General features: G+C 45.2%; 1 protein-coding gene across 2 annotated transcripts in view; it reads right to left on the bottom strand.

Annotated features, from left to right (window-relative positions):
* The window catches only part of NTM (neurotrimin), a 402,928-nt gene that overhangs the window by 14,193 nt on the left and 368,122 nt on the right, over positions 1-20,613 (bottom strand). For both annotated transcript variants that reach the window (XM_007450402.1, XM_007450401.1), the window contains exons 5-6: positions 7,472-7,606; positions 5,454-5,574 (exon numbers count right to left, since the gene is read on the bottom strand). In XM_007450402.1, coding sequence (XP_007450464.1) covers positions 5,454-5,574; positions 7,472-7,606 — 256 coding nt within the window. The remainder of the gene's footprint in view (positions 1-5,453; positions 5,575-7,471; positions 7,607-20,613) is intronic.

Here is a 20,613-nt window from a genome sequence, read left to right on the forward strand (position 1 = left end):
TTTTTTTCTCTCATAAGGAAGAAGAGAGACTCTGGAATTAATGACCTTCCCTCTGCCCCCTTTCTGTCATCACTATAATCACTTATTTTTTTGCATTCAACTACACAGGTTGGCCACAATCACACGTATAATTGCATTTCTATGTTTTAGGTGTGTGCCTGGAGACATTTCGTGGCACAATGCAGATATCCGTCTCCCTATGAAGATAGTGAAGTTCTCTGAAGGCAGATGCCTTGAACAAATATAACGTGCCAGCTGTGTGCACTCAGCCCAACAGGATTCGTGCGGTAGGTGCTCGGAATTGTGGACATAATTGATGTTGATGGTGGTGATGATGAAGATATGATGGTGACGATGATGACAACTGGAAAAACTTGGTCTTCAAAGAGGAGGAAAACCTGAGGGGTTTGAAAGAACAATGTTTTTCAAGCACCTGAGTGATAAACTTATCCCTTAAGAACTTGAGGCATTCTACAGATAATACCTTATTTTTGGCTGTGATTAGGATTAAAGAATCGGGGATCATTTTTATGTTAGGGGACTCTGAAGGGCCTGGGAGTGGTGAGCTGTCTAGAGTATTATAGCAACTCAGCCTGGAAGAGATTACAGAAGCCTGAGAATATGGCCCTACATGGCTAGGACTGTCTCCCCGAGCTGTCTCACCCCATCATGGAGTCCAGTGTGCCACAAGGGCTCATACCGACAGCCGGGGCCACTAACTAAAAGCCACAAAGAGTTAGTGGGAAGGACAGCCAGGCACGCTTATTAGAAGCACAGACACCATTACAGGGCAGACAGAGAGGGAAAGGAGAAAACTGCATTAGAGGTTGGTAGGGCCATATCCTCCACCTTTGGAGGCTGTTCGTAGCAATTCCTATTGAATTTAACATGTCTACATGGAAATTATGAGACCAGCTCTCTTCTTTTTAAAAAACTCTGGAATGCCCTATTTCGGAAAATGGGCTTTAAGCCAACCTTTTACTTTCCCTGAAATAATTTGACTTTCTTGCCCAGAAGCTGAGTCTATGCTACAGAAAAGAGACATACTAGTGGGGGAAATCATCCTTCTGAATGGAGGATCTCAGGGAAGTGGTCACAGTATCAGCTGCCTGTGTAGGGCCTGGCTGGAGCAGGACGTGTAGACAGTAAAATATGGCAAGATGATCGCATATGGGGACAGGCTTGTGGGACACAAATTGGGGCAAATGGCTGGTATTGGAGTCATCAAACCGAGAGAGACAATATTCAAGGCAGAAATAGAAAGTAAAGCCCAGCAGGACAATGATGAGAAAATGCTTTGTAAACCATAAAATGTTATTTGAAATAATATATTTCTGTGGAGTCAGACACTGCAAACTCCCGCCTGTCCCTGGGCCACAGGACGTTTTTGGCAGAGATGTCAGCTGTTCTGTCACTATCTGAAGGTGCTGTCTCTGTAGGAGGGCAAGATGGCTCTCTCCTTTGCCAAGACATGACCACCGTGATGAGAAGAGCAGGATTTTGGCCTCAGTCCTAACCCAACATCTGTCTCCAGGGGAGTCAGAGTGGGGTTGAAGGAACTTGCCTTGCTTTCCATTCTGTAGATTTTCATCTGTGAGCCTTTGTCTCTCCTAAGTGAGGGGCAGTGAACCGGCCCGAGTCCAGGGACTTCATTAAAACGTGAGCACAGTCCAAACCGAATGAGGTGTCCGGCTGTGCGGCCAGACACCACTGTTCTATTTCCAGCTTGTTCTGTAGATGCTGGTCCTCCAGGGGGTGCTGTGCAGAGAAGGCTCTGAAGCCCACCTGCCAGGAGGCTTCTCTGAGCTCGCCAAGCATATTGATCCCATTTGCCATTCTGATGCCATCCCTGGGCTGGGGAGGAAGCCTCCACATCAGAAGCAAGCTGTGAACTAGATTTCAGCTCTGCAGTGGGGAGAGACACTTACCCAGAGCAGGTTCGGCTTGAGAGCTCGGAAATGTCTTTAGCTAAAAGCAGAGGAGGGCGGCCAGCGGTACCCAGCAGCGCCTTGCAGCTTCTGGGATGACGCTCCGTGTGGTCACACACCTCCTCATCCCATACCACTGCTGAAACCAAGCAGGACCCTGTGGGGCTCCTGGGCACAAAAGCCTTTCTGTGTCCCCCATTTCTTGTTTGTAGGAAATAGACTTCAGTCAGCCTCCAAGACCTTCCCTGAGTTCCAAAGGGCAGGTTCAAACAGATGCTAATCAGGGAAGGGAGGGGGATGCAGAGACAAGGGAGGAGTAGCCAATACACAATAGTGCAGCCTTGAGGCAGGGTCCTCGTTCCCCCTCAAGGGATACACATCAGCTGTTTTGCAGATACATGTAGGCCCCAGAGCAGTTGGAACCAAAAGGTTGATGACGCTGAGTCCCACTTACCTCCCCACCAACCAGTCAGAAGAATGTCCACCAGCTGATCACGCCCTCTTTGAACAATTACTATAAAACTCCTCACTACCCACTCCAGATCGGGACACACAGTTTTGAGGGCATTAGCCCGCTGTGGCCCCCTCTGCCTGGCAAAGCAATAAAGCTATTCTTTTCTCCTTCACCCCAAACTCTGTCTCTGAGATGTACTTCAGTGTTGGGGTGCAGAGGCCGGATTCGTCATCACTACCAGGCTTCAGCTTCTTAATGCTTTTCAATGGCTGGAGTCCTGTGGATGAGTGGTCCTTATTAAGGACAGGGTTCCCTTCCCTCTCCCTTTGATCGACGGCACACACGGTGGTGGCTGGTGTCGAGTGGCTAGTACACAGTCAAGACAGATTTCTACCCTGAATTCTGAGAAAACTGCCTGCCCCCATCACATAGACTCCTTTGATTTGCCTCAGAAATCCCCTCAGCTCACCAGGAATGTGAGCTAGGTTAGAGCTGGTCTTCCCCCAGGCAGGTGCAATCTGCCCTGGGAGACCTGCCTGGACGAGGTGACCTGAGAGTGGCCCAGGAAGGTCAGGCAGTGACAAGACTTCAGAGGCAGAGATGCTCTTCTAGAGCTGGGTGCCAGGACAGACAACTGCATTCAATGGTCTCCCATTCCCCTCCCATTTACACAGGGGAATAAATACACGAGGAGCAAATGGGAAACCAAGCGGAATCTACTAAAGGAGAGAAAAGGAGCTGCCACGAGGACTGAGACAGAGGAGGACTCAGAGACGCCTGAGCCAGGGGCTCTGAAAGCTGCTCCCCACCACGGTGATGCTGCCGGGCTCTTTCCTCCTGGGTGAAGCCTGCAGCCCCCCTCTCCGTGACGCAGCAGCAAAAAGCTCTCTCTTCCTACGCCCACCATTGGCCATATCTGCCTAAAGGCTAATCTTCTTTCCTCCACGTATTTTAAGATTTTCTTTCTTCTACATTTTGCTCACATTTTCGTCCCACAGAGAATTAGAAAAACAGGATGCAGCTGATTAATTTTCATGACGGCCCGGGCCATGGAAAGTTCAGGAATTTACCCTGGAGCTCAAAAAATTGTTCTTTGTTTTGTTTTGTTTTCTGATACTGGACCTTCACATCTCACTTTTGTTCTTAGTAAAGGAAAGGATAAAAAGGAAGAAAGAGGAAGCAGGATTTCAAAGAAAGATACCCATGTTTATTTATTGGGAAAATACTATTCCCTTCTGCTTGATTCTGCATTCTTGGAAAAAAGGAGGAAAGCCAGCTATTTCTTCTTATCTCTCCCTGAGTTTGCGTTTCCTCATTCTGTCTCAATATTTCCATCTACAAAATGGGCTAGACACATACAATGCACCTAAGTTGCTGCCAGAATTGGTACCTAAAAATGAAAAAGTACTGCTTCTCACTTGGAAGGAATATGATGATACACAATGGGTCCTCGGACTAAGCAACTGGGTTCTAAACAAAGTTCAGGGGTTGATGCAGAGACTGGAGGAGCTCTTGGTGTCCAGCCTCTTTTTTTTAAACATATTTTTTATTGAAGTATAGTTGATTTACAATGTTACATTAGTTTCAGGTGTACAGCAAAGCGATTCAGTTATACATTTATATACATATATTCTTCAGATTCTTTTCCTTTATAGGTTATTACAAAACATTGAGTATAGTTCCCTGTGCTATACAGGAGGTCCTTGTTGGTTATCTATTTTATATATAGTAGTGTGTATCTGTTAATCCCAGACTCTTAATTTATCCCTCACCCCTTTCCCCTTTGGTAACCATAAGTTTTTTTTCTATGTCTGGGGGTCTATTTCTGTTTTGTAGATAAGTTCATTTGTGTCATTTTTTTAGACTCCACATATAAGAGGTATCATATGATATTTGTCTCTGTCTGACTTACTTCACTTAGTGTGATAATCTCTAGCTGCATCCACGTTGCTGCAAACGGCATTATTTCGTTCTTTTTGACGTCTGAGTAGTCTTCCATTGTATATATGTGCCACATCTTCTTTATCCATTCACCTGTTGATGGACACTTAGGTTGCTTCCGTGTCTTGGCTCTTGTAAGTAGCGCTGCTACGAACACTTCCTGGTCTCTTCAGGAAAGAATCCCAAGGCACTGGAGATGTTCTGAGACGTGTAGGCAGCGGCTGGGTCTCTCCCGGCATGAGTCCTGGCCTGGAATTGCTCACCTGCTCTCCTTCCCAAAGTTCCCCTTTTTGTTGCTTTTTCCCCTCAGCTTCTCAGCCTCTGTCACCCTGCCCTCCTCCTCTACCCCACATACACCTCAGGACCTTTTAGTATCGCCCCCCTCCCCATTGTTACAAATGTGTTCTGACCATGGACAGCTCTTGCACATGTATTTGCCGTTCATCCACCTGAAAATAGCTCTTTGATAACAGTAATCGCGCGTTGCCTGGTCCCCGGAGCCACTGAACCCTGTGCTAACGTGTCATTTGCTAACTCCTCATGGTGACAATCTTCAGTGATCATGACAAACATCCTGATGGTGGCTGCAACAATAGGAGGGGATGGGAGAGGCCCCTCTCTTTTCTCCTGCAGTGAAAGTACAAGCCGGGCACAAAGGGAGGCTAACTTGGGTCACAGATGCTTTCATGCACCACCCCTGAGAGTGGATGGAACTGGACCGGAGTCCTCAGACACAGCTAACTTAGGGCCCCAGGAGCATTCCTTCCTGGCACCTTAATGCGAGCCTGAGAATGTGTTAAAAATAGCTGCAGGCAGAACACATGATTTTCTAGGCCTATAAAAAACTCACAGGCTCCTAGTGGCCTTTCCTTTGAGATTTTGCTTCCCTTAAAAAATAGTTTTTCTCAGGCTTGTTGGTGGGCGAGTGCCAGTTCTTCATGGCAACATCGCAAACATAGCTGAAGTTCATTAATATCAAGAAAAAGCTTGTTTGTGTATTGTTTCTCCCTCATAGGTAGGAGGAGTTCAGTAGAGGACTTTGCAGGAATCCATTTGCATCCCTGTGGAATCAGGCAGGAACCTGGAAGAGCTTTCTTCTTCTTGCGGGGAGGAGGGGGAGGGAGCCTTACCTTTTGTCATCCTTGTACCACTGGAATTCTGCCGAGGGAACCGCGGAGGCTTCACACTGCAGCGTCCCCGTCTGTCCCACGGGGACACCTGTCCCCTTAGCTTCTGAAATATATGGAGGATCTGCAGAGAGAAGACATCCCATAGCAGCTCAAATGCCGCAATCACTGACTGTGTTTGTCATGCCCTGCTCTACCTCTGGTCTCCACCATGTGCCAGAGAATGAAACCATCCCATATTGTGCTAAGGAAAAAGCTCACATGTACTGCATCTGCTCCCCTCTGGACAGAGGCGGAATGACCAGGTATTCAGGCATACTTCCTGTTTAAACTTTTCAACTTTCATAGGATGTAGCTCCCCCATGGACCCTCTACCCCATGGGTTGACAGTCAGCACCTTTAATCAGCCCTGTAGACTGTCTGCACACCAGGTTCTTGCCAGAGTATATAACCTTGAACTATTCAATTTCCATCAAAAGCTCAGTTGCAAGAAATAATACTCATGGAGAATTGCCTGAAGGATACACAGATCCGTCACTCTTGGAGGTGTTCTATGCTGGACCCTTGAATCCAGCCGGACCGACTAGACCTGAGTACTTGGCCTGCATTCATTCCAAGGCTTTGTCAAACTGCCCTTGACAATGCCGACGGTTGCACTGAAATGCACAGTGAGAAACAGCCACAACCAACTCGCCCTTCTGTTTATTGCAGAAATATTGCGTGTGATGTCATTGTGCTCTATTTGTGGAGACCTTAACGTGAAGTTATTTTTCCAGTCTCAGTACCAGAAAAAGCAGTGTTTCTCCCAAGCAACGAATCTGCTTTTATCTTATGGACATAAACCTCAAACCAAATGATGTTTCCCCTCTTGGCTTCAGGAACTGGAAGCCAAATCCTGGACCCGCCTCTGACCACCTTGGCATATAAATTTTACGGACTCGCTTCCCCTAGGTTTCACTCCTTTTCCTACATAGGTTTTCCCTTTGCTCACATTCCCTTACTCTTTAAGTTCATCTTTATTAACCTTAAGTCATCTTACATCACTTTAAAAATAACTCGTGGTACAAAAATGGTATCGTTGCTACACCTGTTTCCATGCTGCTTAAAGTGCTTTGTGTTAATTAGGTTTGAATCGCAACAGAAACCAAAATATTAAAGAATGGGTAATCACCAAAACACGGTATTCTTCCTCTACCTCCACCCTCACCTAAGTTTTGAAGGAGAAAGGCTTCTTGTCTGCTGGCTTAGTTCTTGGGTTCTAGTCTGTCCTAGGACTTTCTGAAATTGGTCAGAGTAGGGAAAACTTTCAGAATGTCACAGAGAACGGAGTCAGGGTGCATAACGCGGAACCGAGAGGGGAAAGCATGAGGGAGGGGGGAAGTCGGGCAGCATCAACGTCAGAGAGAATTTGGATGGTAAAGGGGGAGGAGGGGTCCAGTGTAGTGGCCTCCAAGCTTTTTGGGTTCAGTACCTCACGTAAGAAAAATCAGGGATGAGCTATACCCTCTAATATGTGGATATGTTTATCTATTTATAGTTCAATTAGGAGTGTATACCATGTCCATCAACATACATAATTGGAAAGGGATGAGATAAAATCAGTATACCATGAACAGAAATTATAATATTTCCTCCACACACATGCTTTTAATTTATTTTCTTGCTCCCTATGAAGGAAATGACTGTCTAGAGAGCGTGAAGCTTGGTGACATTATGAATGAAGTATGGGAAAAAGTGGGATTCAAAGACAAGCTTGTATAACATGCACTGAATGCTATTTCACGATCCTTCAGGAATGTTAAGGCAAGTTTCGGATTATATGAAATCACTTTCAGATCCAATTTATTATCATTTTTTAAAAGAGTTTGGAATTGTCGCTCCTAAAAGCAGGAAACGGACCGCAAGGCTGCTCTGTTTCCTACCCCGAGTCAGGGCGTGGTGCTGAGGCCCAGCTCTCTGTTGTGGCCGTGACAGCAGCAGCCTCAGGCACATGCAGGGTGGGGGCTCCTGCAACCACTTACAGTTCACGGTGACCTTGACTCTCCGCACCACTGGGGCAGCCACATCATTGGAGGCACTGCACTCATAGTCCCCTGACTGCTCCCTCGTGATGCCCTGGATCTCCAAGTATTCATCTTCGCTCACAAAGCCCACAGCTGCAGGAGAAGGTGTGGTGGAATAGGAGAAAAAACACCAAAGGTACAAACTTAGAAAACAAAGTGTGCAATGGTTATGTCTGCAGAGAACTGTGCCACTTCTAAGTCCAGAATCTCATGCCAACTCTCCCTCCTTCCACTCTTTTATCTCGTCCATCGCCAGCTCTTTCTTGGTTCCCTGATGGACCAGCTAAAATGTTTGTGTTCCTACCTGCACTAAGCACAGAGTCTGGAGAATTGCTGGTCCTCAGTAAGTGATGAATAATGTTGACATTTACCCTGCCCAAATCTCAGCAAGCAGTCAGGCTCTGGGGATCTGAGTTAGGAACCTTTGGTGAGTATTAACTTTCTGGTCTCCAGGTACCGTTTAAGGCTGAACCTTGAAATGAAAAGCTGATGACATCATCCTAGATCACGAATCCAAGATCGTTGATCATACCACACTAGCAGTTACACACACACACACACACACACACACACACACACACACAGCCGCAAAAGGCAGTGGAAACACTAATGAAATTAAATTTCTGTTTTCAGATTTAGACACTCAATTAAATCAGCAGAAATCCATTTTCTAAACTTCAGTCTGCTGGAGCTCTTGGGTCCAAGATCCTGGCCACAAATCAACAGCAGGGACTCCACCCTCTAACTACAAACACGGCAGAGAGGGAAGAGCAAGAAGACAGGGCTGCGAGTCACACTGTCACATCCCCGTCCAGAGACTCAGTCTCCCCACTGAAGATTTATGAATAATAGTAACAACCGTCTACCTACCCGACTTCCTCGCTGAGGTCTGGCCTTGAGCCTTTGATATGGACAGACCAGGACATTAATGCCTGCAAGAGGACTGTCACTGTCCCCTCCCAGAGTCACCCTGAGCGTTAACCTCCTCATGGAGAGACAGGTGATGACAAAATAACCGGATGCATCCCGGCATCAGCCTGCCTCTCTGTTAAATGAAGATAGACAGCATGATGGTACACCTTACCCTGTGACCTGGCATCGTCTTACGGGGAAAATGGGTGCTATTTTTAATAGTTATTCTGGGACAACAAGCAGAATTTGAGACTGTCCCGAGAAACCAGAAGACATGTCCCCTGGAATAATGTATATATAATCCTAACACCTCACAGGGCCGTTTGGAGGAACAAATGAAAACTAGTTACATGAAAGCACTTTGGAACACTAATGTGCTGCACACTTGTTGTCCTAGTCACCCTGTGATCTGCCTGGACGCCCAGACTCAGGGGGCGCCAGGCTATGTTAACCCCAGGGGGCCCCACCTGAGTGGGGAGGGAAGAGGCACAGTGGCCCCCAGGTGATAAAACCCCTCCATAACACCACCTGTATCGGCTGATGCAAAGCACAAAAATGACAAGAAGAAGAAACTACTGTAATACAAAGAATTATGTGCGTGGTATGTAAATTATGGGTGTATGTGTTCTGTGACATTGTTAAGCTCCCCAGTTTTTGTCAAGATGATAACAGGAGCAATGACAATGACACACAAGACAACAGCTTTCTTATACAGAAGGACCACTGCCTGCCCAGCGAGGCCAGGGCTCCTGGGTCATGGTAAGTCTGTGTCACTGTCCAGAACTAAGTCCAACCTGAGCATTTCCCAGGTGTCTTCATACCCTATGGAGCCCACATCTATGTGCAGGGAGACTCCTGCCTCTATGACCTTCAGGGGAGCAAAAGAATAGCCTCTGTCTATTAGAGCAAGCGAGTAAGAGTTAATTAATTCACTGGAAGAACCAGGGACGTGCTGACAAGTAGAAAATAGTCTGCAAACGTCCAGGATATGGAGAAGACAGTCAACATCAACCCACAGACCCTCATGGTCCCAACCAGTGAGAACCTTCTCCATGTCACAGGAGCCTTAATCGTCACTGTTTCCTAAGCATCTTTAAGGGAAAAAGCACCAACCTTGATTTGCAGAAGGGTGGAGGAAACGAGGAGAAGAGGTTTAAATGAAGAGCTTGTGATTCCTTTTAGGTTGTCGTTGTTTATTTGCGCCCAACCTGAGCCTACATTTGTCAGATATTCCCCGCTAGATGCTGTAATTACTGTGCAAAGCATCGAGGAGACCAGTGTCACACTTAATATTCCCATTAATTTTAAATGGTGGTCCTTGGCACATATGTGTGGCAATTGGTGTCATATTTTAATTAGGCTTGCCCTACACCATCTGAAATTAATAATAGCTCGAATTACCAGTGTAATTTATAAATTAACAGTGCCATAGCATTAGAAAATAAATTAGCTCTGGACAGCTGTTTCTGGATTGAGCTCCAGTGTCAAAACAGTGACTGGGAGGACCTCAGATCTCCTGGGAGGCTGCGTATGACACCATCAAAGCAAAGAAACAAAATGACACAGGGTTCTCTGGTCTCTTGTTCTTGTTTCCAACTACAGACTATGCGTCTAGTTTAATTCTATCATCCAAACGCGTTCTAGTGTGACCACAGTTAAGACTTAGAGGAACCAAGCTTGAATGAATCTGTTATAGGAATATCCAAATGGAGAAGTTGATGGGAGGCGGATTACTGTCACAGACTGAAATGCAACTACGTAAATATTAGGACAATCATGGTAAAAAACTTATAAAGTTTTCTGTGGGGACATGTGTGCTGCTGTATGTGAATACATTAATTAATTAATTAATTAATATATTAGTATCAGGCAATTTTATGTAGGGAAGGAAGTTAGATGGCTTAAGATTTGGGGAGGGCTTCCCTGGTGGCACAGTGGTTAAGAATCTTCCTGCCAATGCAGGGGACACGGGTTCGTGCCCTGGTCTGGGAAGATCCCACATGCCGCGGAGCAACTAAGCCCGTGAGCCACAACTACTGAGCCTACGCGTCTGGAGCCCGTGCTCCGCAACGGGAGAGGCTGCGACAGTGAGAGGCCTGCGTGCCGCGATGAAGAGTGGCCCCCGCTCACCGCAACTGGAGAAAGCTCTCGCACAGCAGTGAAGACCCAACACAGCCAAAAATAAATAAATTTAAAAAAAAAAAAAAAAGATTTGGGGAAAGTGTATGTTCTCCACTGACCTAGATGTATATTACCAGAGGGAGAGGACTACACTTAGGTCATCCTGCAAAAACCGATGACGCTTAATTTTACTATCATGTGTTCTCCAGACCAAATGTAGAATTATAGGAAAAGCACAATCATTGCTTACCCATTGTTATATGTACACTTTCTGATTAAACTGGAAAGGTAGTATGTATACAGTAAAATGCTTTATACCTTTTAGCTTTCATTGTCATTATTGTTACCTTTCTCCTCATATACTTTTTTCTCAAATAGGAGCAAAAATAGCAAAACCAGATAGAAAACCAGTATATGTATGTGTGTGTGTGTGTGTGTGTGTGTATGTGTGTGTGTGTGTGTGTGTGTATATATATATATATATATATATATATATATATATATAAAACGAAAACTGAATCACCAGAAATGAGGTCCCTATAGGGACTGCTTAAACAGACAAACAAGAAAAAAAAAAAAACACCACTAAACTGAAATCTGAATTTACAGAGTTAATGATTAACGATTCAAGCAAAGTTTTCCTTTAATAGCATTTGTGCTCTGGTTATGAAATGATCAGTGCTTTGTCCCTCGAATGGAGAACTTACAAAGACTGTTGGAAGAAAAACAAAAAGAAAACAGATCAACAGAGCTAGGACATAGGCTGACTTCAGAAGAATTGCATAGAATAGTTGTTTGAGTATAGAATTTTAGATGCCACTCATACCCACTAAATCAGAATCTCCTGGGATGAGGAGTGTTAATAATTTTACTTGGAAATTCTTATGTACAGTCAAGTTTGGGAATTAGGGATTTAGGTCAATCCTGTATTTTTCATGTGGGAAATTGAAGTTTAAAGGAGGCCATGATCACGCATGGGGCTAGAGGCAGCACACCAGGTCTCCTGATGCCCTTCACACCGATCCTGCAGCTATAGTAGTGTTTTCTAATGGTGTTTTTATGCCGTGTGCACTGGTCTTATTTTCCCATGCAATCAAAACTTTTTGACAGCAGGGACCATGTCTTGGGCATCTCTGGCTCTCAAGGCACCTAAGAAAATGGTTTACATAATTTGAAACTTGTCAACTTCTTATTAATAAACTGATTGAGGGCTTCCCTGGTGGCTCAGTGGTTAAGAATCCGCCTGCCAATGCAGGGGACTTGGGTTTGAGCCCTGGCCCAGGAAGATCCCACATGCCACGGAAGAACTAAGCCTGTGCGCCACAACTACTAAGCCTGCGCTCTAGAGCCCGCGAGACACAACTACTGAGCCCGCGTGCCACAACTATTGAAGCCGTGCGCCTAGAGCCTGTGTTCCACAGCAAGAGAAGCCACCGCAATGAGAAGCCCTCGCACGGCAACGAAGCGTAGCCCCGCTTGCTGCAACTAGAGAAAGCCCGTGTGCAGCAACAAAGACCCAATGCAGCCAAAAATAAATTAAAAAACAAACAAACAAAAAACCCTGATTGACCAATAGAGTAAGAAATACAGACCGGATTCAATTAAAAAAAAAAAATCAGGGACTCTGTTGCTTACCTAACCCTCACATGTCTCTGTTCCCAAGACAGCACCACCTTTGGTAATTGTTCTTAGCAAAATATTTGTATTTCCTGACTTCAAAAAATATCATCAGTGCTAGTGTTCTAACAGAAGACTTTCTTTAAATATGTGATTTTAAAAGGTTTATCAAGTGTTCAGCATACTTTATATTTAGTCTTGGGGCCAATTATTTCCTCAGGGGGATGCGTCTTTAAAAATGGAGATCAATGAGGAAGTGTGATTTCTCTAACAAAATTTGTTTTACAGCCAACTTCTCAGGAATACAGCTATTTCATTAAGTGGAATCTGACAATCCAAGCAGTGAAATGAAGCAAGTTGGAAACGTGATCACATCTGCCCCCAGACCCCCAAAGAAACTTCACACTCTCCGAGGACTTAGCTCAGCAGTTTATAACCCATCGAAGGACAAAAACTGCCCTGTGTTAAGTAATACTCCTTTGGGAAAGAAAACCCTAGGTCTCTGAGCTCACAGATTGGGCTTTGAAATCTTTATAACTGAAAATAATAATAGCCACGATTATTATTTTTATCACACCCAAGAAAAGCTACAGAGAACAGCTGTAGCTATTGGAGAGGGCACAGCTGTCTCCTTGCTTAATATTTTTATGGAATATATACCAGCTGAGAGAAAAATCACTGGACCTCAGAAACTAAAAAAAAAAAAAACCAGAACATAGAATTCCAGAATTCAAAAGTTGGAAGGAATCATTTAAAACATTTAGTTCCAATACTGTGACTAGTCGACTAGTCCTCTAGACTCTGCTCCTCTTTTCCCTCCTGATTTGCATCAGGATGTTCCCATTCAACCCAGACTGGGCTTCAAGGAGAGTTGTTTACAGGACAGATCAGATGGTGTCCCTCCAAGGTGCCTCGATTCTGTGCTGACCAGCATGGGAAGTTTTGTGCTTTGACGGAGGAAGACGTGGTTTTGCTCAGATGCTGGGAGGTATGGTCCACAAGAACATCGTGATAGAGGCGTGGTTAGTGTTCCTCACCAGCAGCCCTTGCAAGCCAGAGGGACTGGTTTGAGGTCTGAGGGAGGAAGTGGTTAAAGCCAGAACTAAAGAAGATATTAAAGGTGGGCGATGCTGCCATGAGATGCAAGGTCAGCACCTGCTGATGGACTGGGGAAGGTCTTCCTCCTCCCGCCCCACCCCCGAGAACTCTAAGCAGTCTGGGTCCCTGAGCCTGCAGCCAACAACTGCTCAGAACGGATCCTCACTCTCCCTCACACAGCAGAGGCAGTGGTGAGGGGCGGCGTGGAGGGGCCTCCAAGAACGAGTCAGAGGTAAAGCTGAGGGTCTCCAGGCATGGAGATGGGCCCTCAGAGCCACCTTAACCTGGCACTGGGGGAAATCCTTGTGCTGCAGGACCAGGCTGGGCGCTCGTGGGCTCCACAGAAAACCCACACAGCAACATCTGCTGTGACAGGGTGAGACGACCGTTGTCAAAAAGCATTTCCCAATAGAATGGTAATTATTGTTGAATTATCTACACAGGATAGCTTCTGAGGGTCTGATATTCAGCTGGAGGAAAATGGTTGAAGGGTTGATCTCGGCTGTTAGCCCTGCTGGCCCCTGGCTGTGCTGTGGACGGTGCTGAGTGTCCGCACACTGGACCCTGAAGTCATCCTAGCTGATGGCTCCCTCTCCAAACTTCAAATTCCTCTTCTTTAAAATGGGAAAATGACACCACCTTAGAGCGTGACCGTGAGTGTTAAGTATGTGTGAAGTACTTAGCACATGGTAACCTCTTAATAAATGGCAGCTCTCGTGATTATTGTCACTGATCATACAGCTCAGTTTGAGCCCATTTGATCCTTGATACAGGAAAATCTCAATGTGAAAATGAAAGAATAATTAGATCTCTGCTTTTCCAGTAGGGACTTAATAATAATAAACTTTACAAAGGATTCACCACAGATCCTGTAACTACAAAGTTCTACTCCGTTCACTTAAAATACGATTTGATTTACAAGGGATACAATTTCTTGGGATCATTTCTTCTAAGAAAGCAATTGCAGCTGCATAGCCCATGTGAAACCAGCTGGGGGCTTGAAAAATATCTCTAATTTCACAACTAAGAATAAGAGGATATAAACATATTTTATATATATATATATATATATATATATATATATATACACATATATATATGTGTGCATATATATACACCCACATATATATATATATATATGGGTGTGTATATGTATATATACACACATGTATATATATACACACATATATACATACGTATGTGTGTGTGTGTGTGTGTGTGTGTGTGTGTGTGTGTGTGTATATATATATATATTTGTTTTTCTCCTTGACCTTTCCTTTGGATGCAGATAGCATGGCTGGCAGAAAGGACAGCCTGACGATCTCTCCAAGAATGAGAAACTTTCCAAAGTTCTGGAGGGCCCAACCTGTTTTTTCCTGCTCTTGCACTGAGGTACACGTTCAAATGGTCAATGAGAATATTACACATCAAACAGAAGGGGCCAACGCTGGGGCGTGGGATGGGCTGAATTGTCCGAAGTCGCTGGCTTCCATTACAGGAGGGGAATCTCCCTTAAACACATCAGCATTGGTTGCTGGTGAGAAGAGCTGAAGTCGTGATGTGTGTGTGTGGCAGAGTCCCCATGCATCACCTGCCTGCCAGGCTTGCAGCTGTCTCTACTGCAGCTGGACTTTCTTAGACCTGGGAAACTTATCATTTCCCTCAGCCCCCCACCCCAAACCTTCAAATTAATCTATTAATGTGATTTTATCATAAAGCAGTAATTAGAGATCCAATTAAAAATTACATAAACTGATGCCAACTGTAAATTTCATGACTATCTTTCTACCTATCAATCTATCTATCCCTATCTATCTATCCATCTATCTTCTATCTCTCTGCCTCTCTATTTACATATCTATCTATCTAGGGATAAAGGTAACTGCAAAACAACACAGATCCTCATATAATAAGAACTCATTTGTCAGTTGCAACAAAATATATGTGTATTTTTGAATAGGTATGAATATGCATACATGAAATGTAATATTTTATGATATATAGAAAGAAAAAGAGAATTGAATTCCCTTAATTTTTAAAGTGGGACATTTCCTGGGAATAATCTTTAGCTTTGTATTAAGGAGGAGCTGCAGCCCGAAACACAATTATATGAAGAAAGAGCCCTCTGCACGCCACCGAGCCAGGTCCTGTGTATCTCTGAGGTACATCCCTTTCCTTAACAACAAGTTGTCTTTGCAGATATGGCTCCAGCAGCTGGCTGGGCCCTAGGAGTGTGTGCTCTTCTGCTGGCTGCCTTTTCATGAGGACCCCCCAGCTCAGTTTTGCATGCAGACCCTGTCTTATGGGTGATGATTTCAAAGTCAAAAAGCGCACAGCTGGATGTTTGAAGTTTGCAGCTTGGTGTCTGGAACCTGAGTATTTGCAGTGGTACAGCTGATGGCTGCTGAAAAAAATAAAAAGTAAATAAAGAAATCAGCTTTTGATTTGTAAACTCAGCCAATTTGATCTGAAAGACATTGATAGGGGATAAATATAGAACTCGGCAGTGTCGTATTACCTCGTACACTGGCTGTTTGCTTTCTCTTTTTCTAAAACCCTAGGGATATAAGCCAGGACTGAGTGCTGCGGGATGTAATGTTGCTTTGAAATTCCTTCTCCAGATTAATTTAAGGGAATTATTTTTCTTAAGAGGCCCCTACTGGGTTAAGGTTCCTGGCTCCATCATGCACGCAAGTGGTCAGACATCCACCTGCAGGGGGTCACCTTAGCCACCTGGTCCTGAGCTGCCTTGGGAAAGCAGGGCCATCTGTACTTTAGCCATGAAGACAATTTCTGGATTAAGAGCAGGAGTTCTTATCTGAGAACTGTAGAACTCCAACCCTAGGGGTTTCTGGACCTCAGGAAATGACATCATGCATATGTGCCTGTGTGTTTATGCTTTTCCTAACGAGAGATTCTATTTCTTTCTGAAAAGCGTTCTGAAAGGAGCACAGGGCACAGAAAGATTCATATAGACCATTCTTTGGTCCTGTGGTTCATCTCCCAGTGACTGTACAGAACCAAGTCTCTATCAACCCCCAGGCTTGCAAAGAAAAAAGAGAAAATGCCCTCAAAATATAACTGATGATTGAAAGAAGGAATAACTCTAGGAGTAAAGCACAGCCTTGCGTATGTTTCATTAAATATTTTGTGGAGGATGGAAAGTGAAGTAACTTATAAATCATCCTTTTGAAGAATAGGTATGCAGATCTGAGCAGTGCTCTGTTCACCAAACGAGGGGAGTTCTCCCCCCAACAAGACTTAGGATGAAAGGAAGGTAGCAGGCAGGGTTCCGCCCATTCCCCAGAGACCCCCGACCACTGGAGATCAACCAGAGGCTTGCTGGACACAGAGGGAGCAGGGAGCAAGGCCTTCCCTTTGCAGCATCCTCAGGTACAGAGCAGATGGAAGGCTTTCCTGAAGAATTCCATGTATTCGTGACTGTACCAAGCAAACACTCAATGACAAAATGACCACTTGGGAGAAGGAAGAGAGAAGAAAACCTGGAGTGGGGTTAAACCTATAATTAAGATAATTTAATGAGTAAATTCAAGTCAGATCCTGAGAGGAAGCTGCAAGGTGCCATGGATTCTGGGGATGGAAGTGCCAGCCTGCACTCCTGGTTGGCCTGGGGGCAGGGGGACACAGGCAGCCCATGTATGTAAGAGGATGACTCAACACCACACAGACATGCCCTTAGAGTAGCATGAAGCCTGATGCTGTAGGGTCATCTGGATCCAGTGAGAAAGGGAGGCGTGGTGAAAACCTCTGAATAAGCCAGATTCGATTACAGCCTTTGAACATATTTAGCATAATAAAATCTTTGCAAGTAGTTCTCAAAATCTCTCCCCCACCAAAGCTACTTGCTACCGAATCACACCGGCTGAGACACGTGCACGGTGCTGCCCACCTGTCTGGGAATGCCTCCCACCCCTGTTCCGAGCTGTCCTCTACACACAGGTGGACCTTCAAGCCCATCACGGAGATGTGAAGAGAGAGTGCACAGAAAAGGAGATTTATGCTTTCATTAGTTCCACTGCTAAGGTTTCCTTCTATCTCTCTTCATTTCGCACATAAGCTAAACGCAGGCACACACACCTACGTCTAGATGGAACACAAAGTATGAAAACAAGACAGTCATGATTTGTCAGAACAAACATCGTGCTCTAAGCCCTGATTATGGCTATTTCTCTTAGGAATTACGTAGCCTTGAGTAAATTACTAATTCCCAGTTCCCCTGTCAATGAAATGTGGGTATGTTCTTATTCCTCCCTCCCTAGGTTGGGTCTGAGAATTAGATGAGATAATTTGAGCACACAGAAGACTGGTTGACACATGAGAGACGATCCATAAATGTCAGAAGGAACAGACTCTAGGAGGAATCTGAGACACTCAACCCTTACATAATGGAAGATATTAAAGGTGGGCTCCCTTCCTCTGCCACCTCAATCTCCTTCCCTTGGTCAGTCTACACTCTGAATCCAGCTCCTGCATCTGAAATGACCAGCTCTGCTTCCGATTTCCATGTTCATGTCATCATCCCAGGACGATCTGCTTACCTCTGTGCCCGGAACTCAGGGGAATGCCTCACATGTGTCTCCCAGACACCCTGGGCTGAATCATCACCTTGCCCCTGAAAACTGCTCTCACCCCTGTGTCCGCTAATCCCTGCTGGTGGCAGGGCTACCTCCCCGTTCTCCTAAGATAAAAGAGAGTCACACGTTTGATTCCTCCTTTTTCACTCACTCCTCACCATCAACCAACACATCCAGTGGTTTTTACCCCCTTTACCGTTTTCAAATCTATTTTCTTCTTTCCCTCATCACTGTTAACTATGTTAATTCAGTTGCTGTTATCTACTCTGGGTTATTACAATCCCCTCTCTACTGATCCCCCTGCCTCTAGGTTCTTATATTTATTGTTGATGCCCAAACGATTGCAAAGAATAAAAATCCATCTCCTCACGGCTTAACCCCTTGTCCTTCAGATGACTCTTGTCTCCATCTCTAGATTCTTCTGTTGCCAACTCCTTTCCCCCCTCACCCACTAGACACACCAGGGAAGTTCCTACGATGCTGAGCCATTTATCTGTGCCTCGCAACTGCTCCTTCTTTGCCTTCAAAACCATCTAGGATATTACTCCTCTGGGAACCCTTTCTTGACAATCAAAATTCCTTACCTCCTCTCTACCCAGTTTATTTTTTTGCTTCAAGTGTTGCCCTAATCACACCGCATTGTTATGTAGTTGCGTATGTTTACCCCACTCAAAGTTGTAAGAGAGAGGGGGCCCTTATTTATCTCCATCTCCAATATCTATAGCAGCCTTGAACACACAGATGGCACCACATGATCATATGGTTAAAGACTGAATGAATGAACTGATGGATTATAATTTTGGTGGCTGGTCTGACTCTCATAATGAACTATTCAAACCTTCTTTGGTGACTTTTAAGAAAACAGCAGATATCTTTCTTTTAAGGTTTTTTTTGTTTTCCGATAAAGGGCTGGGCACATAAAGAGACCTCTCTAATCTCCTAAGGATAGATAATTTTATTCCACGTTTCCTAAAGGGGACTAAAAAGCCTTCCTCAAGCTAGACCTGGAGTGAATAAGAAAAGAGCTTGGTTTGGCCATCTCCACAAATACCCTTCATTAAAAGCTCTTGTAGCTAATGCCCCTGATTCCTCCAAATGAGTGAGGATGCAGCGTGTTCCAGAAGTGTCTAATCAGAATGTCTCAGAGAGCTTTCTTATGTCATCATCAGTTCGGCTGCATTTTTTCCAAGTGGAATCGGCTCGGTGATTCAGCTCTGTCTATATGCAATTAGTAGTGGAATGATTGCAGGGAACACGATGAGGCTCTTTACCTTCCTGGGATGGGCAGGCAGGGAAAAAGTGCCGCTGCCCACACAACACGGGCCTCCGCAGAGGCACGGGCGGCCTCTGCAGCAGAAACACTAACAGGCACTGTGATAAGAGCTCTGTGTGAGGAATGGAAGCTGGCAACAGGACATGGAAGCAAGCAAGGGCTTGAAGTTGAACTTGACCTAATAGGGCAAAACCCTACTGGAGCATCAAAACCTCCCTGAGAAACCCCAGCACTTGCCGCCAGAGGGTTGACGCCTAAAACGCACAGAGATGAACAAGTGTCCCCCTTCTCACTTGTGCTCACGTGACTTCCCCACCCTCCTTCCTTCTCAGGATTCCGGGGCTTTGCCTGCCCTGACGGTGCTGATTTCTTTCCACCTCTGCTTAAACTGCATTATCTCCCACCCCTCTGGTCTCCTTCCAACCTGGTCACTCTCTTTCTTTTCCACAATTCCAAGAGATAGGATAGAGGAACACTCTTGTGTGTCGCCAGCAAAAACGTCCTTTGTACTTGAAGTGAAAAATCTAACAACGGTAACTGAGGGACCACAAAGTCTTTATTTCTGTCCTAATTCTCTACTTCAGGAGACTAACTGCCACATCTAAGACCTGACTGCTGGCCCCTTCCATGGGGCAGGGGAGGAGGGGAGGGGAGCTCATGAATCAACCGGTGGAGATAGCAACTGGTGAAGAAAGGGGACAGAGAGAGAGACCGAGGCAGAGAGACAGACAGGAGAGTGAGAGACAGAGAGAGAGATGGAGAGAGAGCCAGAGGACAGACAGATGACAAAATGATACGTCAAACGGAGAACGCAGGCAGAATGCAAGTGTCTGTTGAAGGCAATTACACAGTTGTTTAGGTAAATCAGAAGCTCGCTCCCATGACTACTGTGCTCTCATCAAAGCTCAAAGCCATTGTCAGCCCCACGGGAGTAGTTGGCCGTAACCAGTCTTGCATGAAGCCTGTGGCAACAGCTGGCTCAAGCACAACCCGAGTGTCCTATGAGGCTTTGAAGACACGCCAGCATGGGCCTGAGGAACCTCTCTTCTCCAGGAGGCCCTTATAACCAATCCTCTGGAGTAGCTTCAGCACACTTTTTCTGTAAAAGACCACGTGGCAAATATTTTGGGCCTCGCAGGCCATACAGCCTCTGCAGCAACTACTGAACTCTGCTGCTGTCATGCAAAAGCAGCCAGGAGAATACATAAATGAGCCAGAGTGACTGGGTTCCAGTAAAGCTTTGTTATAGACAATGCCATTTCAATGCCACTTCATCTTACTGTGTTACAAATGATTCTTCTTTTGATGGACATTCAACTTTTTTAAAAGGTAAAAAACATTCTTGCTGGGCATGCAAAAAACAGGTGGCGGGCTGGACTTGGCCTGTTGGCTGCATTTTGCCGACTCCTGGTGGACACGTCTGACCTTTCCAGTCGTACCACCCTGTTTCCTAAATCCTTTCCTCTGCCTCAACACTACACTCT

The sequence above is a fragment of the Lipotes vexillifer genome, unplaced genomic scaffold (genome assembly GCF_000442215.2).
Source record: "Lipotes vexillifer unplaced genomic scaffold, Lipotes_vexillifer_v1.1 scaffold322, whole genome shotgun sequence".
NCBI classification, from domain to species: Eukaryota; Metazoa; Chordata; class Mammalia; order Artiodactyla; family Lipotidae; genus Lipotes; species Lipotes vexillifer.